This window comes from Berghia stephanieae, chromosome 8 (genome assembly GCF_034508935.2).
Source record: "Berghia stephanieae isolate SIO BIC M18660-M18661 chromosome 8, UCSD_Bste_1.3, whole genome shotgun sequence".
Lineage (NCBI taxonomy): Eukaryota > Metazoa > Mollusca > Gastropoda > Nudibranchia > Aeolidiidae > Berghia > Berghia stephanieae.
The window spans coordinates 57,180,370-57,208,231 of NC_088367.1; the positions used below are offsets into that span (position 1 = coordinate 57,180,370).

Sequence of the window (27,862 nt, forward strand, 5' to 3'; positions counted from 1 at the left end):
CAATAAGGTCGCAGGTTCAAACCCCACCACCGCCGCGAAAAATTTTTTATTCTCTATTGTCTTCTGGCACTTTTCTACTCACTTCATATCTTGTTGTTACCAACATAAGTGCCTGCTCCACTCACTTTTCTGAATTATCTACCTACTGTATCAAATAGCTCACCCCTCCCCCCAGCCTATTCGCACCCCCTTCTTCTATTAAATTTCAGCTAACGGAATGTGCCGGTGGAACAGACACCTCCATGCTGTCCCTGTTATTTTACTAGCAGTATTTTGGATTGACAGAAAACCACTTTGTGCGGCACATCTCGCCTCGCCTCAATGAGAAAATGCGCATCCCCTCCTCCCTTTTATGGATTGGTCAAACTGTGGCCCTTCCCCCAAAATTGAGCAACCCCCACTCCCCCCCCCCCCTCCTATTGAATTCTGGCTAATGTGCAATCTCGCCCCCCCCCCTTTTTTTTTTCTATTGAGACACAAGAGTAGCATGTAACACTGACGACACGACAATAGCTAACAATAATTTTATACTGTGGTGATAGGCTACGCCTTCCTTGCTTCCGGTTCTTATTAACTCCTTTCTCGACATTGTTGTCTTCTAAAATTAGAACTGAATTTTTCCGCATTGAATAATTTTGTTTTTCTATTCTTCTTCTTTAATTTTTATTTTCCTCTTGGAAAACTATATTTCTCAACCAATATGAATATATCATTTGTAAGTCTGATTTTAAACTGAGAATTGAATTTGAATAGAGCAATATTTACAACCAATAAACAACCAAAACAAAGATATAGGTTTAAACATCAACATACATTTTTGCACCCTGGACAATACGAGCCATTATATATATATTAAAAAAAAACAATTTGTTTGCCATTGTCACTGTTTAAAAGAGTTCAGAGCCGGAAACGAGGAGAATGTGACTATGATGATGGTGATGATGATGATGATGATGATGATGATGATGATGATGACGACGACGACGACGACGACATCATCATCATCATCATCATCATCCTAATAATAATAATAATAATAATAATAATAATAATAATAATAATAATAATAATAATAAATAATAATAATAATAATAACAATAATAATAATAATAAATAATAATAATAATAATAATAATAATAATAATAATAATAATAATAATAATAATAATAATAATAATAATAATAATAATAATAAAAGAAGAAGAAGAAGAAGAAGAAGAAGAAGAAGAAGAGAAGAAAGAAGAAGAAGAAAGAAGAAGAAAAGAAGAAGAAGAAGAAGAAGAAGAAGAAGAAGAAGAAGAAGAAGAAGAGAAGAAGAAAGAAGAAGAAGAAGAAGAAGAAGAAGAAGAAGAAGAAGAAGAAGAAGAAGAAGAAGAAGAAGAAGAGAAGAAGAAGAAGAAGAAGAAGAAGAAGAAGAAGAAGAAGAAGAAGAAGAAGAAGAAGAAGAAGAAGAAGAAGAAGAAGAAGAAGAAGAAGAAGAAGAAGAGAAGAAGAAGAAGAAGAAGAAGAAGAAGAAGAAGAAGAAGAAGAAGAAGAAGAAGAAAGAAGAAGAAGAAGAAGAAGAAGAAGAAGAAGAAGAAGAAGAAGAAGAAGAAGAAGAAGAAGAAGAAGAAGAAGAAGAGAAGAAGAAGAAGAAGAAGAAGAAGAAGAAGAAGAAGAAGAAGAGAAGAAAGAAGAAGAAGAAGAAGAAGAAGAAGAAGAAGAAGAGAAGAAGAAGAGGGGGAGGGGAGAGAGGAGGAGGAAGAAGAAAATGATTGTGTTTCAAAATGTCCTAAACCTGACGGTTTTTTAAAGTCTCGGGCTTTAGACCTTTTTTGACGAGTCGATTTTTCATCTCGATAGGATATTGATATAATATGAAGTAAAAGTTTCTGACCAGAATGGGAAATAAAGAGGGTTTTGTTTGGGTGTGGCCCAGCTGTCACTCAATATATGATATCTTATCTCCTGGCTGATCTGGACTCAAGCAAACCACGTACTGTACGTGGGGTGTGGCCCAGCTGTCAATCAATATATGATATCTTATCTCCTGGCTGATCTGGACTCAAGCAAACCACGTACTGTACTTGGGGTGTGGCCCAGCTGTCACTCAATATATGATATCTATCTCCTGGCTGATCTGGACTCAGGCAAACCACGTGCTGTACGTGGGGTGTGGCCCAGCTGTCAATCAATATATGATATCTTATCTCCTGGCTGATCTGGACTCAAGCAAACCACGTACTGTACTTGGGGTGTGGCCCAGCTGTCACTCAATATATGATATCTATCTCCTGGCTGATCTGGACTCAAGCAAACCACGTACTGTACTTGGGGTGTGGCCCAGCTGTCACTCAATATATGATATCTATCTCCTGGCTGATCTGGACTCAAGCAAACCACGTACTGTACTTGGGGTGTGGCCCAGCTGTCACTCAATATATGATATCTAAATCCTGGCTTTGGCAGAGGAACGTTATTCGTTGAGACAGCTGACCGGCAACGTGCTCAAGATCACCATCCACGGTGGATGATGATATCCTGGCTGATCTGGACCAAAACAAACCACGCCCTCTACTTATGTCACGACAGAGTGCAAGCGAGCCTTGTTTACATTATGTTCATGCAACTTGTCACGTCCTCATTTTAATCGATTGAAATTGTCAAAAAAGGCTGATTGTGATAAGTCTCAGGTTTGACTGGTTTGAGACTTTGTAGAAAGTTGAGGGAAATTTCTACAGATCGATATTTCATTTTTTTTTTGGGCCAATTAAAATAAAAGTGTCATGTAAGAGTAGGAGGGTTTTGTAATTAATCTGCACAGTAATGACAGGGCGTTGCCCTTTCCATTTATTTGTTGTTTTTTTATATCTTTGGTCAGATGTCCTCTGCTAGGACCCACACGTATTTATACGAAACAGCGCATTTCAAAGCCAGAGCATCTTTGCTTTTTTGTTTTGCTAGACAAGTTATACTGTTAAACTAACCAGTAAGAAGAAAGAATATTATTTTGGAGAAAAATGAATTCATTGAAAATTCATCCTTTATTCCTGCAGAGGCAGAGCGTCCCGAATGTAGCCTGCCAGGCTAAGATCACGGTGCCAGGCTACGATCACGTACCAGGCTACGATCACGGTGCCAGGCTACGATCACGGTGCCAGGCTACGATCACGGTGCTCTGAATGTTGTCTACCAGGCTATATTCATGGCACGCATGCCTATATCTACTGGGAAGATTTTATGTAGATTTATTGCTATTTTAAAGTATCGGCCGTAAATGTTTTTGGTGGTGGTGGTGGTGGTGGTAGTAGTAGTCGTAGTAGTAGTAGTAGTAGTAGTAGTAGTAGTAGTAGTAGTAGTAGTAGTAGTAGTAGTAGTAGTAGTAGTAGTAGTAGTAGTAGTAGTAGTAGTTGAAAATACTCAAACCAATCTAATTGTTACCTCCCTTATTGTGGCGCCTTGCGCATGACTGAATGTGGGCTAAAATGTACAAAATGTACGTTTTTAATATTATAATTATTATTCCTTCTAAATCGGCCTCGACTGATCCAGTTTGCATAGATTGGGTCCACGATATTGTAGGCACCGCAATAATAATAATAATAATAATAATAATAATAATAATAATAATAATAATAATAATAATAATAATAATAATAATAATAATAATAATAATAATAGTATCACACTGTTACCTTTCAATGTGGGCTTTTAAGGTAGGTGTGAAATAGATTCCCGCTAAACCATATGTCTTCATGGTTGTGACCTGGTTTACTTCTGCTCGATACAGATCATGATTTTGGTCAGCCTCGCGAGCCGCCTTAAACTCATCAACAGACAAGTTTCACAAGGCTCCAAGACGGGACATGCTGCCTATAGCGAGAACAGTCATTAATGTGTCCCGAACTCTGGAGGGTCAGCCCATGTGGAATCGTCCGTCAGTTTTTTCAACAAGGTTCGTCTATAGTAAATTTATTCCTGGCCGTCACATATATCTGGGGGGAAAATAAGAAAGAAAAGAAAAAGAATATGTATTTGTACTAGCCGAGAATAAATTTACATGAGTGGGGAATGGGAGGGGAGGTATTTTGTTACTGTGAAGTAACTTAAGAATTAGATAAATCTCTTTACATTTCTTATAGAGACACCCCCCCCCCCCACCCGAACTTTCCAAATTATCTCCCAGTGGAAGCCGATCCTTTACTCGGTAATTTTTATATTATGTAGACTAAGGAAACAAAACCAAACTCATAAATTACTTACGCCTTTTAAGACCTTGTCTTCTCTGATGTAATTATTGGGGTACTTCTCCGGGTTTATTGCAGACAAAGTCGGTCACGATGGGTGGCTCAAAATATGCTCTTGACGTGCTGGGCTCGTCCAATCTTAACTCTTCACTTTGCAAGCAGTGTACTGGAATAAAAAGATATAGATGAACTTCAGTACATATTTCATATGAACCTTTTTTTTTTTAGACAGCCTTTATAAAGCGTTTACCACCCCGCCAATTTACAAAGAATTACAATTAGTATACCAATTGTTTGGAATTTCAGCAAAATAAATGAACTTAACTTTAATTTAAATTTTCCAGCACCATATAAATATATATGAGCTGTTTGACGAAACTTTCTTCCATAGCCGACTCTATGTTCCCAGGGAGTGAGATGCAGTTCAACGTTGGTTTGTTGTCATAATAAAAGAAAAGGAATGGACTGTGGAGGCTTTTAGAAAATAAGGTCTTTGTTCTCAGGCCATGCTCGCATTTTATCTGTTAAAGTTTTATCTTTAATCTTGGCAAAGGTTCTGTGAAACTCTGGGAAGGCTGTCCTGAGTGATCTTATAAGACTTGGCCTTCCATTATTTAGGAGCCTATAGAAGGAAGACGACGGTGGATCTGAAGTTCGTCCTTAATAAATTTATTCCTGGCCGTCACATATATCTGGGGGAAAATAAGAAAGAAAAGAAAAAGATAATGTATTTGTACTAGCCGAGAATTAATCTACATGAGTGGGGAGTGGGAGGGGAGGTATTTTGTTACTGTGAAGTAACTTAAGAATTCGATAAATTTCTTTACATGTCTTTATAGAGATCCCCCCCCCCCCAACCACCACCACACCACCCCCCCCCCAAACCACCACCACACCCCCCCCCACCCCGAACTTTCCAAATTATCTCCCAGTAGAAGCCGATCCTTTACTCCGTAATTTTTGTATTATGTAGACTAAGGAAACAAAGCCAAACTCATAATTTACTTACGCCTTTTAAGACCTTGTCTTCTCTGATGTAATTATTGGAGCACTTCTCCGGGTTTATTGCAGACAAAGTCTTTGTGAAATATAGCACACTTTTATCTGTTTAATTAAAAAGAATAAACATAGATATTTGAATAATATAAAGCCGTGTGATTATTAGCTTTTTTAAAAGAAATGCTTACTCATTTACCGTCCCACAGCTAACACTATGACATTTATTTTTTTCCGAGAAATGACCAGAAAAATGTAAGAAAGACAGGTGCATAGGCTTTTTTCTAAGACACAACTGTAGTAGTCGAAGTGTTGATATAAACTTGTAAAGGGAATTAATCCTTGGTATTTGTACTTCCTATGTTATATTCTCGAGTTGCATCCCTTGAACACAATGGTTACCTGTTGGTTTGTCAGTTCATTACATCAACTATGGGCCGAGCGAGAATCGTACCCAGGACGTTATTATTATTATTATTATTTTATTATTATTATTATTATTATTATTATTATTATTATTATTATTATTATTATTATTGTTATTGTTATTATTATTATTATTATTATTATTATTATTATTATTATTATTATTATTATTATTATTATTATTATTATTATCATTATCATTATCATTATCATTATTATTATTATTATTATTATTATTATTATTATTATTATTATTATTATTATTATTATTATTATTTTTATTATTATTATTATTGTTATTATTGTTATTATTGTTATTATTATTTTTATTTTACGAATCGGGTCTGGCAAATTTAAAATATTCTTTCCGATATAGAGAAAACGCTGTTGACGGCCAGGTACTCATTCTCTACTCGAGTAGGGTGAGAGAATGTGAGTAAAATGCCTTTGAAAAATGTGCACGCTGCGCTACTTTTGACTTTGCGCGCGCAGTTTTATTGACTTTCAATCGCCTTTTAGAATCATTGCATGCATCTAAAAATACAAACGGACTTAGGGCACCGATAGGTAGTTTGATTTTTGAAAACTTTCCTTCTTAGCCGCCTGCGAAGCCGATTTTGCCAACTGCATTTTAAAAAACATTTGACTTTGCACGCACAGTTTTATGGACCCTCAATTGCCTATTTGGCGCACTCAACGATGGGTTCCCGACGGATTGGGTCTGGCGACTTTGTCCTATCACTATATTTTTAAAATTATCCTCTCCATAGCGGAAATGCGTCCTACAAATGTATACTGTTATCCCTCTACGACACTGCCACCATTCGAACCACGTTCACGACCAATACTGCCGGAAATCAAATCCGGCATGCCACGATTATAAAAACTGTTTAGCACTAAAGTGTCCGAGCTCTGTCCGAGGGAATCGTTGTTTAAAACAATTCTTTCGTTGCCTAGCGTAAATGCGCGCGACCAAATACGTTAAAGAATTGATCTCACCACTCCTATTTGGCGCCCTCAACGATGAGTTCACTCGTTGTATAAAATCCAATTTTGTCCGAGGATTTTTAAAAAATTATCCTCTCCATAGCGGAAATGCGTCCTACGAGTAGATACTGCTATCCCCCAACGACGTCGCCACCCTTCGTTCAGACAAAACTACGTTCACGATCTATAAAGCCGGAAAACAAATTGGCCATGCCAGGAGTATTAAAACTGTTTGGCCCTAAATTGTCCTAACCCTAACCCTAACCCTAACCCTAACCCTAACCCTAACCCTAACCCTAACCCTAACCCTAACCCTAACCCCAACTTGCATTTGCAGTAGAATGAGCTGTTGGTTGGAACACAAAGAGTTGTATTGATATCGCATCGCGTCTTATCCGACAAGTCGCACTCCTGTGCTGCGATGCCGACGATCATTACCGCCGCTAGTATTATACACAACGTCTTAATACCATGGCGGGATCCCATGACGATAGATATAGTCTGTCTCTGGCTGCAAATTATAATAATTTCGTTACAAATAGTAATCTCATTAACGTCTCCCAGGAGGAGGAGCGAGGAATGACTGAGCTATTTGTCCCGCATTTCGTCTCACAACACCACTCGCGCCGGTTTTATTCAACACGCCGATGACTCTATTAGCCGCAGCCGCTTGTGGTACGAAATTGCCAAATGGAATCTTTGGGATGTCGCCACCACCTACAGGTGGCGCTTTTTCCTGATATTGGGGTGGCGATTCGTCGTCTTTCTCGCCCGTGTCTGCATGGTCCGAATCTTTATCTTTACCTTTAAAATGTTTGTACACCAATACAGCTATGATCGCCAATACGATAATCGCCACCAGGGGTAAAGCGAGAGCCATCAATGTGCTTGATAGAGCATCTCCCACACCGTCGAAGAATCCCTTACTCGCCTTCCCAATACCCGAACCAGCGCCGTCCAGTAATTTTCCTGCGCCGCTCCCAGCGCCGTCTAGTAACTTTCCTTCACCGCCCAGGACCTGACCTATCCCACCACCCAATCCGTAGAGTAGATTGCCTCCGCCGGTCTCAGCCTTCATGAAAAAGTCACCAGCGCCGGACAGAAAGTTACCCGAGCCTGAGAAAATACCGGCGTCGTGGCTGCTCCTCCGTCTGTTCCACGTTTCGGAGAATTGTAATGTTGAGAAGCGCTCGAAATTCTGTTCTTCCATGACTTTCATGATGCCCAGAGCCGATGATTGGTGTTCGGCCAAACTGTAGATGTCGTTGCTGAATAGACCGGTCGGGAAATGTTGGTATTCTTTCTCTTTCAGGTTCTTGGGTTGGACGATGGTGAGGATGTGAATCTTGCTCAGATCGTGTTGTTTATCCTTCTCTTGCTGCTCCCTCACGGATACGGCCGATACGGACGGAGGCGCGGACGCATGTAAAAACTTTTCTGTCGCGTTGCAGATGTTATCGACCGTCTCGGAGAATTTGAACGTGTAATCGTAAAAGAAATGACCGTTGTCGTTGACCATAAACACAAACGCCTTGTTTCTGGTGCAAGCCTCCAGGTAGCTAATTTTTTGCGTGTTGATCAGACCCTCCAGGGTAAGTTGACCCACCACCTGAATGCCGGTTAGCTTGGACGTGAAAACCAGCAATGGCATCGAGAAACATTTGTCGGGGTCGGGGGTTACACCCATATGTTTAACCAGCTGCGACACCGTGTAATGCTCGCCGTTAACAGTTACTGGTTCGCTAGAGTTCGTCCTCAGCGTCGGGATGATTACCGAATTCAGCGCCAGTTCGCACCTCTTCACGTTATAGAATCCGTTACCTCCCAAAGACGCTTCGACGGCTGTGTTGATTCTGTTGCTGATAGCTCTGCTGGGGTTGATGTCCAGAAGCTGCACGTACATATCCCAATCGATTTGGTTGATGAAACAGTTTTGCATAGCTCTGACGTGAAGATTGTGTCTCTGGATCTCAGCCCTCTTGTAATTCAGGTAATTCAGAACTTCGACGGTCGTCGGGTTATTTTGTGCTTGATTGATGTCTGGTTCGGCTGGAACCGGAGGCGCCGCTTCACTACTATCCGTTCGTTTCACGCTGTTGTAGTGTATTTTAAGATCGTATGTATTGTTGGGGTTGCCTTGCTTGGTTTTTTCGGCAGAGTTTTCGTTGTCGTGATCGATACCTGTCACAGTGTTAGTGCTGGCGTCATATTTGATGCCTTGGTACGCCCCGTGTACCTGTTCCTCGCTACCTTGATGGCGCATATCTTCGGGAATATGACTAGTATCATGACGGTCGACATACCCTTCGTCCACCACAGTAACGACGATTATCTGATCGGATCCCGTCTGGTACACTTTTGTCCTGTAATCGGTCTTGTGGGGCATACAATTCAGTTTTGATAGATCCTTGATGACCTGCCCGCTCTCTACGTTGAACGCGGCGCCGTATTGATCTGCGATGAGGAACAAGGTATAGTCCTCGATGTCAGAATTCGGATCCACCTCGGTGGCATAATCCCCCTTTTTGTATTTGATGTACGACACCTCTCCTCTGAATCTCGGTACGTACAGACAGAGATCGTCCGGTTGGAAGGGTTCCCAGATCACAGTGATGTTGTTGATCTGATAGGACCCCTTGTACTCGTGATCTTTCGGGATGTTCAGCCACGGAGTGACCATCGTTACCGTCGGCATCGCAACTTCCATGAATCCCATGGACAATGTCGCAGATCGCATGTCGTACGCGACGATGGACCCGGCGTCGTAATCGAAATGTAGATAAGGTTTCGTCCGGTACTCTCCGTCTGCGTTGTTCTGCGACACGGTCTTCTCGAACGTGCACACTCCCGGATGATCGATGTAGTAGTCGCCGTCCAGATCGTCTCTGTCCTCTCTCATTACACGGTCGAACGTGGAACACGCGGTCTTGTGATCCCTCCATCTCTTGCAATCCTCAACCGTCGTCCCGACACTCCTGGACTTCCTCCATGCGTCTCTGGAGGTACCGACTAAGTTTTCTACGCGTGAACGTGGGTAACGCGCTGAAGGCACCTCGTTACGTTCCTGCGGACGCTGACGATGTTAGGTTTGTACACCGTGATAACCGCGCGTCCGTGGTGTCTATTCTCTTTTGTTGAAGTGAGCGGACATTTTGGACGCGGTTCTATCGTAAACATCTCACCGGTGTACGATGACCCGCCGCAGAATCGTATGGGGTTACCCGATGTGTGACTGGAATGCTTGGATTTCAACTGTCTTTTGTAGGAGAACTGACCGACGCCTAGCTGGTCCATGAAGATCAACGACTTGTATTCGTTGAAGACGTACTCCTCTGTAAAAGTGTAGCCTTTCGTCGCGTTGTCCGCAGATGGTACCAACGTCAGGGGCGAACATTCGTACTCTGAAAGTATATCAAGGAAGGGTGTCCAACCGCTCATCAGAGTCTCAATGTCCTGCGTTTTCCCCTGGCCCGTAAGCTTCTCCAGCGCTACCAATTTACTTTTGAGACCGTCGATCGTCGTCTTGTCGATTTTCGCGATCATGTCCGCTGTATCTCCGACGCATATGACCGGGAGTTGAGATGTTTGGAGAGACTGTGTGTTGATCACCGCCTCGTCTGACGTTCCGGACAAGAACGAGAGCTGCGGCGTACCCAGCACATCCAGGTAGTACGATCCTGTAATCTTGACCTTGAACGGTAGTAGGTTGCCGGTGAAGGTGTTGGAATGTTTGAACCTGAAATTGTTGATGAACGCGCTTGACGTCGCGCATAGAAGCGCTAGTATCAACAGATAGCGCATCATCGGTTACCTGCTGAGAGAAACGTTAGTGTAATGTCAAACACAATGAGAACTCGAAACAATAAATAATAATGGAACTTTATTTTGTACAAATATACATCAAATGGTTGCAAATCTAACGGCGCCGCAGGCACCATTTGGTGTTCTAAACACGGCGTACAGGGCTGTGTAGAATCTATAAGGCTGTTGGTTGTTGACGTATGTGACACCCAAAACCGCCGCGTCGCCTGTCGTCGAGCTCCAATCGGTCGCTTCCTTCACCGCCGTCGTCCAACCGTGGAGGATGTGATATCCGTAACTCATACACACGTCACGTATCGACATGAATCGGGCGAAGTCCAACACGTAAGTGCTACAATTCGTATCGTAGGTGATAGTCGGTCGGCGTTGGATTCGCTGTTTGATGATGCCAAATTTTCTGAGTATCGGGAGAAGTTTATTTCTGAACACAATGGGTCTATCGACGCTCAGCGGACCAGTCAATACATAGTAGTTGATACGCCGAAGGTCGGAATGATAGCACACGCCGGTCGGCAGAGGCAGATTTGTGCCGACGATGCTCAGGTTTGTACACTTGTCCAACTCGCCAGAGAGGACCGCTATGATGTCAGTAGCGTTCATCGTTGAACGTCACTCCCAATGGTAGGCTGACTGGACGTCGCAGAGTTCCCGTTGTCGCTCTGACTAACAAATAATACTCCTTGTACAGCCACTGTGGGTTGCCGCTTGTGTCGGGTGGTGAGAAACAATGCACTTGTAGAATAGAACAGTGACAATTCCCGCTAGGTGCGACGTCAATGGCTGACTGTACTATGTCTAAATAGGACGTGATGTTGTTGAAGGGTACGATTCGTCTCCTAGTCGCGTCTCGAAAAGACAAGAATCGTTGTCCGAAACGATAATTGTCCTCGAACACGCCCTCGTGCGGCGTCCAGAGGTTGAAGTGATCGTTTAAAATGTCCCACGGGAGTTTTTCCTCGTGCAAACCGCTGCCCGACAATTGTAGTTCGGACGAGTCGACGTGGTTCTGAGAGGCGAGAGGAGTGATATCCGCCGTTAGAATAAGCCTTAGATCGTCGAATGTGCACACGTATTGAGCGCCGTATGGCAGAAATGCTTTGAGAGGCGTCATAGACATAACTGCGACATCGCTGTCATCTACAAAACGTTACAGTCGCTCTGCTGCCTCTTAGTCTGAAGGGGCTGCGTCGATGTGGAGTCGGCGTAGTTGCACAGGACCAGGGCGGTGCGGCAAATCAGGAGGCTTTGTCTCAGATCGAACGCGTTCAATTGTTTTAGTTTTCGATCGTCTGTGCCGTAATATCGTCGAGCTGGTTCAATTCTTGTTCACGGCAAACACACCGCTGCACACAAGAGAATGTTCTCTTCCGACTGCTCATAACTGCGGTAGAAATTATACTGAACGATGGTTAGTATGCATTATGGTATTAACACGCGTCCTGCCCTATAATAGCCAATCGGAATAGCCTGGTGTTAGCTCATATTCGCGTTAAGAATTTGTGCTAACATTCGAGCGTTGTGATTGGCCGATTGGATTGTAATGTTAGATTTTACCCGCAATGCGACTGTATACTCGCGGTAAGTCGTCCGATTGGTTGATTGAAAATATTAGTTAGCATTTTTTCTCATTGTGAGTAAATTCTAACATTTCCCACATTCCTTCTCGTATAAATATCCCCGCATCCAAAAAAAAACGTCTCATTCTCCTCGCAACATGAAGACTGGAAGACCCAAGAAGTACGTGTGTGTTAACCAGAAGAATGCGTCCGTGCAGTACGTATCGTTCGGGTGCTCAAAAAACCGACGATTCTGCAACCAATGCCTCTGCGACGAGTTGGCGGATGTGGTTTCTACAAACCATTTGGTCGCTAAGTTATCCAAGTCGCCAGCTAAACGCACATCGAAGCGAGATGAAAGAGCTCCGGATGATGAACGTACTGGCCGTCAAGACGTCAACCGGTGTCGTCAACACGATCATGCGACATTAAGTCACAACTTGATTGCGAGATTCCAGAGTAAAAACATTCGTGATCAAGTCGCCGAGGATGTTATGATGCAGAAAGAATCGTTCTTAGCTCCGACAGTGTATAACCATGGTGATTGGAGACATCGAATAAATCTGTCTAACGTACAGTCGCCTATCGACGCGGCCGCCACAATCACGACCGATGTTCCGAGCGCCGATAAATTGTTACGGGCTCTCCAACGCGTCAATAGCAAACACGTTACTTTTTGCACGATGGTCAAGGTTGGCGATTTGGTGTGGGGATCCAGAGATATCCTGTGCCAAATGTGCGACGATGAGATAGATGTTGGTACATCCAACAGCAGCGGAGACGAACTGATATTCACAAACTCAAAAGTGTGCTCCTGCTCTGATGCCGAGCGGCCTGTGTATTTCACTGATGCTGACTGCGGAAAGTATGGAAACATGCAATACACTTGTAAGATTGCCAGAGAAGGTGGAAAGGCTGTATACGTGTACGTATCTTGCTCGTGCTTCGGCGGTTACCTCATACACGAGACGTGTTGTAGGTCGTCACAGGAAAGGGATCGCTCTGTGAGTGAGAAAAGCGAGACATGCGCCGACCACGAGCAGAGTACCCAGTGATGATGACGTTGACGTTTGACTCTCGTCAGGATATGCGAACACTATAAAATCATCCCATCCACCCCTCGATTGTATCCATGAGCCGCATTTCACGCCGATGTAAGCTCCGACGAAACGAACTACATCGTCGTCCACGCACCCCAAGAGCTGAAACCAGAACTTAGCCAAGTACAAGATCGCAACAATCCTCCCCCAGTTGATTTCGTCTTGGTCCGGATTGAAGTCAGACTTGAGAGCCTCGTCCGCCGTCGCTACAAAAAAACTCAAGCGACCCCTCTCTAACTCCGCAGGGTGACTGTCGTAAGACTCGGTCATATACTTGCGAACACTCAACAACCTCTTTTCGGTGCTGATTTCATTTAACATGTCACCCATAGCTGTCCACAGGCGACGCACACGATCATCGGTTGTCTGAACTGAGTCATTTAGCACGAATCTGGCTATGTCCTTGGACAATGACAGCGTGTCTGTTCTCAAGTCGTATTCGGCCATCCCTAAGCTGACAACTATTTATGGTGTATAATTTCCACGTGAATCTGAGAACATTGGAGAACATGGAACTCTTTCTTATTAATATTACCGATCAGACACAACCCTGTAGTCTCGTCAAAGAAATAAAATTCGCGCTTCACGGCCTGGCTGGGATTACCATACACACTCATTTACACATCAACCAACCAGGGCGGAGACGCGCCTCCGATTACGACGGTCCGATCGCTTTCTCTGGACCCACTGAGGAGTGTTTCAGACTTGGTAACGAAGCTGTGTACATCTGTCGACAGTACAGAGCGTTGAGGTACGTGCACGAGTCATCGCAATTCTACGCCATATTCAAGGCTACTCAGGACACCGGCGGCGTGTGGAATGTAGTCAGGCAACTCTTACCAGCGCCAGAGGAGGTTTACAACTGCCCTATTCGTCGAGTAGCTGAGTGCCTCGGACACGAGACATTCGGTACGCTGTACGTGGACACATCAAAGAAGCGAGCTCTGCTAGACGCCGAAGACATATCCCAACACCATGGCGATGTCCGTGTCGGTAAATCACAACAGAACGCAGGTCGGAGAGTCTAGCGGGACTAAAAAAACCACCCTCATCGACCACATGACGCCCGCGTTCTTATCTGGTGCGAGACAAACGTATCTGAAGGATCATCCACTAGGTGATCGAAGGTGCAATATGACAGATCAGGAGAGTGTGGAAGTCGACGATTGTATCATGTATGTCGGAGAGTACGGGAAGGCGCTGAGCAAACCCTGGTTTATGACCCAACGAATCTTCGAGAGAGATTGTCCTGTGCACACCAGATGGTGTTCTGCGCTGGAAGCCGAGAGCGCCGTAAAGTTCGTGGAACGTACCGTGTCCGATGCCATGAAATCGAAACACGTGGGTAAGAGAAAGCGGGATGTCGACCCTTTCGATGTCGTCAAAGACATTGAAATCGTGTTTCCCACCGTTCCGACGATGGATACGTTCCAAATGCTCAACAACCTGCATTCGTTTAAAGAGGAAAATGTACAGTGGTCAGGTTCGGCTGAGATTTTCCTCAAGATGTGGTCGGAGTTAGATCCCAACATATTTCTCGTGTTCGTCGCGATCAAACACTTCATCGATAAGTTCCAGGATTTCGATGAAGCGGCGAACCTATTGGACGACATGGCCGATCTTGAACAGAGATATAGAGACGGTGTCGTGGGTGACGACGACAAAATGAGAGAGAGACTCGACGAAGCTCTGCGGCTCAGAGCTAATTCACAAAAGGATACTCTGTACGACATGTTGTACAAGAGAATTCAGGACGCCGTGCGAAGCTTAGGGAATATCAGACCGGCCATCAGCGACATGTTACAATACACGTTGTGTCTGGGTATCATACCATACAGGGATGTACCGGCGTGCGGTAAGAACGATGACCGACAGAAACAATGGCTGCAGTCTCGAAGGGAAGTCATTGACAGACATTCCGTTATTATCGTGCGCACCAACCGCACCAACTGCCTGAGTAGATGGGACTATGTGCACGACAGGGATGTAAAGATTCGAAAAATTGACGGTCATTTACCATTCGACACTAAAGTGAGACAGCTGCTAAAGGCGGAGTATACATACTCCGACATGATGCACGTTCAGAATTCTATCCTGTCCGCCCCGGGCCACATTGTGGTTGAAGAGAAAGATCTGACGGAGGATGAGGCGTCGGGTTATGCTGCGATCGGGGATAGAGCTGCTAAGGAAGCTAGGGATCGCGACGAAGAAGAAGCCTGGAAGAGACAGCTGGCTGACGCGGACGATCGTGTCAAGTATTACGAGACCATCAAAGACGGTGATAAGAACAGAATTGTCTTGTCCGGAGTCGTCAGACCTCCTCACTACCCAGCATATGAAGTCTACAGCCTTGGGTAGGTTCGGGAAAGGCGGGTCGAAAAGCGCTGACGATGAGCTGATCGACAAATTGAAAGACGAACTGTCGAGTCATACCAAACACATCAATGATTTGCGGCGGGAGTTGCTGAAGGATATGGTTGTGGAAAATAAAGCCCTACACCGGGCCGGTAAGAAAGTTGACGAAGTCAATAGCGGTTGCGCTAACGCGCTGAGGAAGCTAGACAAGAGCATGACTGCTATAAACAATGAGATAGAGAAGCGGACTGAGCGCATGTTGGACGATGACGACGAAGCTGGCGGAATGGTAGGACTGGCGCCCCTAAAAGATCTACTGAAAATGACGGACGAAGGCGTGACCACCATGGGGTCGATGATAAATATCATGGAGAATCAAATGACTGAAATGGGTATAAACGTGAATAGTGAAACTGCGGAGCGTACGTTTCGCGATTACGAAAAGAGAGTGAACGTCGTGGTCAACTCGAGCGCTCAGGACACCTTGGACGTCACCAAGAACTTGTTCGACGGTATGGTGACGTTGTTAAACAAGATGGAAAAGCTCGTGTCAGTAACTACGTCGTCCCTCGGGGGTGCAGCCGGAAGTGCGGAAGAGAGAGCTGGCGTGGCGAACGCTGTTTTTTACCGTCGATACTCACAATGACGATTCTAACGACATACCATTCATGTCCAGAGGCGACCAGTACCGGGATGTGTACGACGCCGGCGTTAATGATGAAATCTACGCCAACTATTTGGATTCCATGCGAAAATCCAAGGAAGCATTCACGAGTCTGAAGACTAATTACGCTCAGATCGTAAGGCAGTTCGAGAAGTTTCAGGAGGTCAATCTACAAAAGATAATGGACGCTGACGTCACGAAGGCGAAGCTCGTCGACACCAAGAGGTACATGCAAGCGTACAAGGATGCTCTGAAAACACAATTGAAAGTGAATCAAGAGCTGCTGGCAAAAATAGGACGCACGTTAGAGAAACTCGAGATGCAGGTGACGAAGCAAAACGTGGCGAAGATGAAGCGCGACGCAAAGGCCGACAGAAATTTAGAGAGCATCAGCGCGGACCTGCAACAAATTATGGCGACTCTCGACAGTAAGATGACGGGTGGGGAGTTCAAGAGTGTGTTCGATGAATCGTCCGCGCTCATGAAGATGTTACAGACGATGAGAGAATCCAAAGCTGACACGCTGCGGAACGTCATCGACACGTACGACAATGCCTTGAAGCAGATCGGCGACAATATTGATACTCAGCAACAACAACCAAAGACATTGACGGACGACGTCGTCTCGTCAGATCCTGACAGCAAGACGTCTCGTTTCCGAGACATGTTCAATCTCGCCAAGCTGGCGAACGAGCATACCACCGCACAGAACACGGATTTGTACAAGACTTACGGACACGCTTTAGAGACGTGGTACGAAACTGTCGATCGGGTGAATAAGCTTCGAGAGAGTGCGATCTCCGAGCACACTCAGAGGGAGTTGGAGAGGAAGAAGAGAGCCGATGAAGAGAGAGTGAAACGAGAGAACTTGATACAGATGCATAGACACATCCAAGATATGCGGCGATACGCGGAGATCAATATGATGGAGTCTGAAGCCAAGAGGAGGCGTTTGTGTAACGGAACGCATGAGGCCGAGAGAATAGTGAGGCGCGACACGATAGTCAAGCCTCAGCTTCTTGTCGTTCGAGGACATTTCAGGAAGGCGAGGATACAAGAACCCATATCTGATAAGCATATGGAGAATATGCGTGACGCGCTGAGACATAGATGGAAATATTTTATGGACGGAGTCATCCCGTCTAGTTCATCTCTCGACAATCACGGTGTCAAGACTTGGAACACGAACTTCGATGCTGTCATGGAGTCCGTCATACTCCCATTCTTTCAATTCAGGTACAACGCCACGCCCGTTATCGATCGTGTTTACGTACAAAGGAGAGGCCCCCGTGTCATCTTCTCGTCCTACTGCGATGCGCTGATGAGAGAGTTAATATTAAACTCGACAAAGGGGAATACAAACACCTGATGTATTTATTTGTTAACGTGGACGATCAAGACGCACAACAGCTGGTCGCCCTATCGCACAACGTAGAAGACAAATGAGATGGACGATAGTGACTATGACATCGCCGACGTCTCGGCTGGAGGGGCTGGAGGTAGCGATGAGAAGGCAGAGGAATACGTGGATGCTCCGGATGTACCTCTCGCTGGAGAAGAGACAGAACAAGACATCGCTGCGAACGTCGTCGCGGCCGCGACATCTGGGTCGAAGAGAACTAGAACCAATATCTTACCGAAGCTGAAAGATGGTGTGAAGAAGGCGACGCCACGATTGTATCAGAGGTCAAGAGTCGTCAGAAATGCGCGGAGTAAGTATCCGACGGAGATCTTGAACGGTATAAATTGGGAGAAGATAGGCGTCAAGGCTGTTATGGAAGGTAATTCGCCAGTTCAAAAGCTAGTGACGCAGTATTTGGAGCTCGTCCACACGTATCTCGGCTATTATCCGAGCACTCTGACGTTCGAGGCGTTGGAAGCGAGAATACAAGCGTCAACTAAAGCTCCCGATGAGTCCGATTCTGAGCATTTCCAGAGAATAACATCGGCGTTACAGATCATCAGTCTCATCAAGAGTTCCAATATATCAAACCTAAAAGACATAATCGAGCTAGTCCTCCGACAAGTGAGCGAGACACAGCAACACGAGAGATACGAAGAGGCGTTGAGAATTAAAGACCTCAGGAACAATTCAGAGATAGCGAAAATCGACGCGGAGACGTTGGCTCTGAGACAAAAGTTGGACATCGAAGCGACTGAGGACACGGTGACCGGATACTTGCATAGACATCTGGATAGTACAGTCACCAGGCAGAAGATCGCCGGAGCCATCAACGAGTATGGAGCCGTGCCGTTTCAGCACCTGACGGATCTCGATGATGAACCGTGTCAATATTTTGTAGCCAGAACCAATTTGTTAAGTTTATTCGAAAATAAAATTTACAATTTGATCAATCATTGTCGTTGTTCGTCTTCGTTATTTCTGTTACTGATTTGGTATGGATGAAGACGCCAATGATGAGGGTGGTCGCCGGAAGCGAACGGGTCGGATTCCGACTTACTTTCCCTCAGAATGAATGCTGAGTTTGTGTCCGACAGCGCAAACGTCGCTCCTAAACGATCGAAGCCATCGTCCAGCACTGCCGTTGTCGACAAGGACGACGCACAGGTACCGACCGCTGTAATACAATCTCTCGCGACTACTGCGACGAAATACAGCTGCGTCCGCAGACGATCAGAAACCCCCGAGAACGACAACAACAACAACTGCGAACGATCAGAAACTCCCGAGGCGGCTAGTGAACCTGAATTCTGTTCTGTCGGACGTCGCAGAGACGACAACATCGACCACGAACGAAACAAAACAGCGGAAGCGTAGGGTTACTACGCAATCCAGTCCATCGACCGACAATGAACAGCAAGAACCTAAAAAAAGTAAAGAGAGACGACGCAACCCGGCGTCGTCCGAAGAGCCGAAAGATTCCGAAGATCTGTCAAAAGGTGATGAGAAGTACAAAACCAAAAGCGAAATTGACAACGAGGATTACAAGGACGAAAAGCTACTCTCTGAGGGTAAAGTGGCGATGCGACGGGTAAAAAACTTCGACGCACTTCTCAAGGGTATCATAGAATCCTCGAAATTGTATACGCTAAGACGACAGAGGATGTACAGAAAGATGAGTTTTTGTTCAGGTATGACGACGGAGACATCCGACCATACAAAACATCGATTTGGAGTGACACCTTCGACATGGATGTGTTGCTCTTCAAAGCGGACAAAACCCACAAACGACAGATCGCTAATCCTGGACCTATAGCATTGCACGTGACGTATACGTTTGACAGAAAGAAAGCGAACGCTAAGTTTGTCGTATCGCCGGAAAGTGTGCATGTTGTGAGCACTCGCGACATTGGTTCGGGTGGAGAGGTTGTGGTGTACAAACGTGGGATAACAGCCTTTCTCAATGAAGGCAAGTGGTCTGTCAGAACGTATAAAGAGATAAAGCAATTTGTGGGAGCTGCGGATGACGACGACGAATTCATCGGCTATCCGGTTCAGACTGGAAATGATGGTTGTGCGTGTAAGGATGATTGTAAATTGGTGTACACAAAGACGGACCCGGACAGCGTTTTGTCGACCGATTGTCCTTGTTACAAAGATTATGATCATATATGTAACGACAAATGTACCTGTGATCCCAAGACGTGTGGCAATAGGGCTCTTGACGAAAGCGCTTATCCGAAAACTAGAGCGAATGAATCGATTATAGACAAACACGGATTGTTCGCCGAAGAAGACATCGCCGAGGGATCTTGGGTTATCGAATACGCCGGAGAGTATATATCCGCCGAGGAGGCGGATCACAGGGACATGTTCTATTCACTTGCAAAGATCAACTATACAAGTACAGACGATTATGGTAACGTCGTCGACGCGACAAGAAAGGGTAATAACGCTCGACTCGCCAATCACTCCTGTCATCCAAATACCGTGAATGTGTCTGTCGTTGACGACTACAACAATCCGAGACAGGTGTTGAAGGCTATTAAGGATATCAAATCTGGCGAAGAAATTACGTGGTGTTACAACGAAGTCGTCGATAAAAAAAGCGATTTAGTTAGGTGTAACGAAGAGTCGTGTCGTGGGTCGGTCGTGTACATGAATCGACTAAGAACAAAAGAGGAAAAGATTGAGATGGAAAGGACGAGGAAACGACTGATCAGAGAGAGAGCCGCTCGGATAATGGATAGACAGATGCAAAAATCTAAGAATGAAGTACGAATTAAAAGCGACAACGTTTACAAAGACGGACCTGTCGGCGAGGATGGGTTGAGAAACCTGAAATATACTCTTCCATCCGCGCGAGAACTAAACGAAACCAAAGACGACGGTGCGAATATCGTTGGTCATATGCAAATGTACAAAGGAAGTCTTGCGGCGATGTCTGCGGGGAGCCGAGAGCTCACGAAGTTGTTATCCAAAGATCTGAAGAGCACCAAATCACAAACAAAAAAGCCGAGTGGTACTGGGTTCAACACCTCAACAGCTGTCGCTCAGCCTATCGCGACGCGTCGTGCTGCGCCGCGCCCATCCAAATCTAACCCAACCGGAGTGCCTGTTCGTCGTCTAATTCCATCATCACAGACAACAACCAAGCCATCGGATGGAATCGTGACGTCGACTGCGATCATAACAACGGCGACTGATACGACAAATCCGACAACACCTGTTATAACAACCGTCACACCGAGTGGTACTGTGTTCAGCACCTCAACAGCTGTCGCTCAGCCTATCGCGACGCGTCGTGCTGCGCCGCGCCCATCCAAATCTAACCCAACCGGAGTGCCTGTCCGTCGTCTAATTCCATCATCACAGACAACGACCAAGCCATCGACCAAGCCAGCATCGGATGGAATCGTGACGTCGATTGCGATCATAACAACGGCCACTGATACGACAAATCCGACAACACCTGTTATAACAACCGTCACACCATCCTCGAAGATGACCGTGGCGCCATCAACCATCGCACAATCCGCAGCGACGTCGACGGTGACTTCCTCACCAACAACAAAATCAACAACATCGCCGGTACCACCAACAACAACGACAACATCATCGGTAACAGCATCGTCGGTACCTCCCGCACCAACATCAACTACAACAACAGCATCGTCGGTACCTCCCGCACCAACAACAAAAACAACTTCATCGGTAACAACGCCAACAGCGGCGACGACGACAACGACAAGGACAGCAACGGCTATAATCAAACCGGCAGCGTCAGATAGTGCGCAGGAATTACCATCAGTCGCGCCGACAATGATTAACACCCCGACGCTATTGGAACAGACAAACGCGGTCGGTCTAGGTTACGTAGACCTCAACACGTCATTAGAGGAGGCTGATAGGTTCGACTTGGACAACATAATGTCTCTCACACCTGAGCGATTGAGAGCGAGTAGTGTCCCGCCACCGCGCCCGCACAACCCCGTACTGTCGACAAGAGACAAAAATGACGCTCTTATACAACGACCCGTGTCTACTTTTCCTATGGATGACAAAACAACTGCGGCGATTGCGATGTCGATCATTCCAGAGCTCGATATGGACGAATACGCAGATCTTGGCGCCACAAGTTTGAACGCGATAAATACCCCACCAACGAATCTTTCGCCAATCAGAGTGGATGAAACAATCGAACAACCCTTGATAAAACCACTGCCGATCAAACCGGTTATCCCTGCGGCTCAGTTAACTCTCGACGACGCCCCTTCACTGTCGATGGATGGAGCAATTAGTCTCGGATTGGATTTAGCGGATGAGTATATTCCAAGCGAGAGTCGTCGTATGGATGTTCAGACGCCAGGACTTGGTATGTACGCGTTAGATGAGTCCGAAATAAACGCTGAGAGCATCCTCGACCTCCCGAGTGGTGATCTGATGAGTATACTACCAACATCGCTCAGCGGACAGCATTCTCAACCGCCAAGAGGGGAGGATTCAATGCGTCATCAGCAACTAATACAAATGCAAATGCAACTGCAGCAACTGCAACAACAGCACGCAGGCACAACTGCAACAGCAGCAGCAACGAACACTAATTAACCAACAGCGGAACGCATTGGGACGTCAACAAGAATATAATGAAAAAGACGTGAACCAAAAGCTGGAGGAAATACAATCGCAACAGAAAAGAGCTGAGCAAAGGGAATTGTGGCAGCGACAAGAGTATCAGATGCGACAGCAACAACAACCAGAGCTGGATCAGCAGCGACAGCAGCAGCGACAGCAAGAGCAGCAGCGACAGCAAGAGCAGCAGCGACAGCAAGAGCAGCAATTTGTTTCAGAGATAGAGGCAATAATTACTGAGATTTTACGTCTCAAAATTCGAAAAAAGGCCGAAATCGCCAAAGGAAGACATTTTGAGAAAAAAACAGTGTTTCCGCTACAAAAAATTTAAATGATGAGATAAAGCTATGAAACTTCACATACAAATGATTTGAGGGATGGGGAATCCAAATTTTATGTCCTTTTCACAATAAGAATGACAAAACCAGAGTTATGAAAAGAAATCAAGATTTAAACTCTCGAAAATCAACAGAAATATATGTCAAAAAGGGGGGAAAAGTCAAAAATTTATACCACGATCTAACACAATAATGGAAGTTAATGCTGCACCTACTGGTGGTGCACAGTCGATCAAATAAAATAAATAAATAAAAACATTAGACAAAAAAGTCAGTACACAAAAGCATACAATATCCAATGCAACCCATGAACATGAAAAATTTATACCTATCCATACGTACATATTCTGAGACAATCAGCCTAAAATTCAACGCCCTGCCCTAACACATTTTAGTTATATATATAATTATATATATATATTTAATAAATATATATATATATATATATATTATATTATATATATATATATATATATATAAGGCAACGGTATAAGGACATGCTTTAATGCATATAAATGCAGACACCGGGCAAACCTATCTTAGCGCTCTTGTTACTCATCATGTTGAGAGCAAGCAAGATGGCTTTCTATTATTTCCACATTTTTAACACGCCTGAGTGTACTTAAACACTTTAATATGTTTTATTTTACACGGAAGTTCGTATTCACACAGGGAGTCCAATATAATATCTCATAACAGATTATACATACGCGGACTCTGGAAGCTGATCATATCCACATAGCCTATAAATTATAAAGATTAATTTAAACACGGACTATAATATTGCTCTTATGGTCTAATAGCCCAACATCAGTATGAGTATAAGGGTTATCATTGGCTCTCCACTATACACATTTTAAATGCATTTATAAAATGTTTAAATAGAAATAGATATTACATTGGACTCCCTGTATGAATATGAACTTCCAGGTAAAAAAAACATATTAAAGTGTTTAAGTACACTCAGACGTGTTAAAAATGTTGAAATAATAGAGAAAGCCGTCTTGCTTGACGCTAAACATGGTGAGTAAATAAAACATATGTAATAATCAGAAAAGCTACATAATTATGAGAAACAACAATGGTTTAAACAAAGCATGTCACTGATCAAATGTAAAGTGATGGAAATAGATACATAATTTCATTAATCAATATAATGTAAATGTTGCTACTCGAAGCGATTAATAATGTGAAATTGAATGTAAGCTTCAATTTAATTATAAAAACAGATAGAAGAATGGATGTTTCGTGTTTCCCCTTTACCAACAAACGTATTCAACTTAACGCCACTACCACATCATCTATAGTGTTTGGTTCATCCTGTTTGTTGACAAAGGAGAAACCTGAAACGTCCATTTTTTGTAATTAAACTGAAGCTTGAATTTAAGCTCATAGTGTTATTTAATCAACATCAGAATCTGAAACCCTTCTTCGTTTGACAGCAGTTGACCAAAAAGATGCTTCTGCTTCATCATCAGTAATCATCCTTAACAAAGAATCATAAAGAGTGCTAATGGTCCCCGTTACCTTTAAATTCTTTTCACCCAAAAATACCTTTCTATATCTTATTTGATTTCTTAACACTTTCAGCTGTGCCAATATTCAGAAGTCTATCTAACTGATCTTTAGTTTTACATATCCCACCATCTGAAATTACAGCATCTAATATATCAGATTTTTGTTGCCTATCTTTTATTACAGTGTACTCCCCCGATAACGACATGGCTCGGGACCACCAGAGGTGCATGTCGTTATCGGGAACATGTCGTTATTCGGAAAATTTCAAGATGGCGGAAAAAGGGGTGTGGTTAGACCCTTAGAATGTACATTAATGTACCAACCATAGTGGGTGATCAGTGATCGGACTTTCCAAACATGTAAAATACACGACGTGTGTGTGTGTGTGTGTAGTTTTGTTGTTTTTTGTTTGTTTTTGTTGTTTTTTGTGTGTCATTTTCCCTCTGTTGTTTATGGGACCGGCATGAGTGCAGCTGTATTTAATAATACAACTGAACACATGGCCACATTAAAAATGTTTTTTTGTTGGGTTTTTTTTTTTGTTGTTTTTTTTTGGGGGGGGGGGGGGTTTATTTTGTTTTGTTTTTTTTTTAAAACTAATTGTCGGGTTTCAATTTAGAGAAGAAATCCATAATCCCGGTCTGTCGCTTGTTGCTGTAAATCATAGGGCCGACTTTAGGACATTTCATTGGCCGATAACAAAGTGATCTCATTGGCTATGAGGTGCCTCTGGCTCAGAGAATGAAATGAAACTTACCGGAAACAACATTTTAGCTATTTTTATTTTTGTATCAAGCAAAGTCACAGCCGATTATTGCTAACTCAATGTCGTTATCCGGAGAGTGGTCTAAAAAGTATGTCATTATTTAGAGAGTTTTATTACTAATAACATATAGTAAAAAAATCGGGACCGGGGGCCAATGTCGTTATCGGGAGAATGTCGTTATTCGGAGAGGTCGTTATCGGGAGAGTGCACTGTATTTTATCACATCTTTTTCTTTTATTCTCACTCATCTTTGCCTTAACTTTTACACGTACATTAGCTTCCTCTTCCTTACTAATAGACTGTAGGTTTTCAGAATTCCTTTTATCTTCCTCTAAAATATCATTTTGTTTAGATTCGCTTAATGCACAAAACCAAGAAACTGTCTTATTATGCTTCCACATATTTAGTGTGGAGCGTAAATGCAAGGAGGCCCTTTTTCGTTTATTGAGATCATAATCTAAATCCCCAAATAACCTTTCCCCAGTCAAATTGGTCAACGGACATCTATCTAAAATATTCTTAACATCAACAGCAATATCACCACCATACACACCACCGTCAAGAAAGTCATGTAATTGCCTCCTTAAAACCAATATACAATTCCCTACAAAATCTTTAAAAGCCAACAACACTAAATCAATTTGGCATTCATGTGTCACAAAATCAAAAGTACACATGTCATCAAAACAAAAATCATCAAACACGGAAACAAATTCATGTTCATCAAATGACATCATGGACATAAATTTCTCAAAATTAACATCAATCTTTTTGACATAAGAGGGGAATGACCCATAAGGAATTTTACTTTTCATCAACTCCCAGTATGGCCCAGTGATAGATTAAACAGTGAAATAGCAGCAACTAAAGAAATTACCCTACTATCCCTCAAATCTGCAACAATACTTTGAAGCTTTAAATTGTCACCTGAAACTTCATTTTCTAGAAAATCAAGAACATGTTTATGATGGTACAAAAGAGCATGAGCATTTTCAAATATATTATTGAAACGATTACTTCTAAAACTGCAAAACTGAGACTTAATATTATTAGCTTCACAATAATTTAGCCATTCTTCCCTTGCCCCATTTTTCTCATCCCCCGAGGTCCCAATACTTCTGCAGTTAGTCTTATAGCACGTAAGGCTGCACTTTCTTTACCAATACTAGACTGAAAATGATTAAACTTTTGCTGACTGTCCCTCCCAAGTGAACCCCCCTCTTTAATTACATCCCTCTCAAATTCTAACACAGCACTCTCAACAGCTTTAGACAGACCAAGCAAAAAATGCGCGTTACAATACAAAAAATGTGTACATATATCCTCATCATGCAAAACACTCTTACGCCATTCATGATTTTTTTTATTTAAAAGTTTCATATTTGCCGCTCTATCGGACATAACAGAATTCATTTTATAAACAATTTCTTTTAAAAGCTCATCTCTTTCTTCATCCTTTAGGTCACTATTAATTTGAATTAAATCATCAAAAACTTTAATTATTTGTTCTAACATACTATTTGCATCATCTGAGGCTATAGTCTGAAAACCCAAGCTAATTGCTTTTCCACTACTAAGAACAATATATTTTTCCATGTAATGTTTCTTTTGCCTTGAAGTACCATCTGATTGCAAAAGGTAAAACAATCAGTATTTTTAATTCCATCAAAAACAATTTTGACTTTTGCTACATGATTGCCCTTCAAAAATTTAATTAGAGCAGTAGAAGGAGGTGTAATTCTTCAAGAGAAAACGAATGTCCACACAAAGTTTTTTGGCCAATATTTTAAACTTTTGAGCAATAGTTGCAGACACATTCGCTTCCCTTGGGAGAGCCATTATGCAAATACGACAGAATCTTTACAATTTATTCTTATTTGTAATTTCAATTTGAAATTTACTGTCATCTTTATCAAGATTGTTAACCATATTTAATGTGTATTGTAGAGACTCAGGACTTTTCATTCCAATAGCATACATCTTTTCTTTGACTTAGACAATTTTGTTTGGTAAAGACAACTTGACTTTCTGTAGATCATCACTTTCTTTCTTTAGGGACAGAATTTTTCATGTCTAAGTACTGCAATTTTTGTTGTTAAATCTGAATTATTTTCCTCAGGGAACAATTGCTCTTTATTAGTTTTGGATTTTTTTATTTTACAAGATCCTGTGACAAAGTTTTGTTCTTTAATTTTTAAATTAAAAATTCTTTCTTTAATTAAAATATTACATTCCTGATGAATCGACTTTAGACTTTTTAAGATGAAAAAATTTTTTTAGAGAGACAGACTTTGATAATTTTCTAACATGGTCAACATTAACAATTGTGGAGAAAGTGGGATGTGGGACTCTGATGAAAAGATTCTGGCAATAAAACAGAAGTGATCGGTGCAGGGGTACATTCAGGTTGGCTGGATTTGAGTAGAAACAGACGTAGAGGGGGAGAGGGGTAGAACCCAAAAATGAATGACGATGATGGTAGTGTGCTGAACATGAATCGGGTGTGGACACATCCCAGAATTAATATTCGTGGAGGGATGAGGGGTAGAACCCGATACAGTAGAATGCAGGACGATGGTGGTGGTGGTGGTGGTGAGCTGAGAATCTTGTAGAAGTGAAAGGGTTGACCGATGATGGCAGTACAGTGAAGGAAATAAAAAGGTTGGTGAGGACAGTGTGGCCAGTCAACAGTTAGACGACGTGGGGGTGGTGGTGGGGCGATGCGAGGGTGGCTTTGTGGCTGTTTGGGGGAGGAAGGAGAGTTTAGGCTGAATTTCCGTCAGAGACAGGGGAAGAAGGGTTTCCTGAGCCTGCCTGAAGTGCTGCTGGGTCCCCCTTGTGATATTTTTTATCAGCTTCCCCTTTTTTGTTTCTGCAGCGAGATACATTCCTCGCAACTTTCTCGTGCAAATTACAGGAGAAGGCGATATGTCTCCTAGAAATTTATGGAAGTCTCCATAAGTGTGTCCATGTTTCAGGGAAGAAAATTGCGAGGTCCCAGCAATTTATTTGACACCGTTTTTTAAAAAATTTTTCTTTAATGTAATGTCTCAAATGGCATTGAGGAACATATG

The 27,862-nt window shown here is 43.3% G+C and overlaps 1 protein-coding gene and 1 long non-coding RNA gene across 2 annotated transcripts in view; both read right to left on the reverse strand.

Annotated features, from left to right (window-relative positions):
• Window positions 1-3,932: 3,932 nt before the first annotated feature.
• Window positions 3,933-5,330, reverse strand: LOC144977902 (uncharacterized). Its single transcript, XR_013646434.1, has 4 exons — window positions 5,236-5,330; window positions 4,552-4,918; window positions 4,243-4,392; window positions 3,933-3,974 (listed from the first exon to the last, which is right to left on the reverse strand). It is a non-coding gene; the product is annotated as an uncharacterized LOC144977902 (long non-coding RNA).
• An 18,575-nt stretch (window positions 5,331-23,905) lies between these two features.
• Window positions 23,906-27,862, reverse strand: part of LOC144979085 (MAM and LDL-receptor class A domain-containing protein 2-like) — a gene marked incomplete at its 5' end in the record, with an annotated part of 13,585 nt that continues 9,628 nt past the window's right edge. The window contains 3 exons of the mRNA XM_078925702.1: window positions 23,906-24,094; window positions 25,061-25,555; window positions 27,096-27,274. Coding sequence (XP_078781828.1) covers window positions 23,906-24,094; window positions 25,061-25,555; window positions 27,096-27,274 — 863 coding nt within the window. The remainder of the gene's footprint in view (window positions 24,095-25,060; window positions 25,556-27,095; window positions 27,275-27,862) is intronic.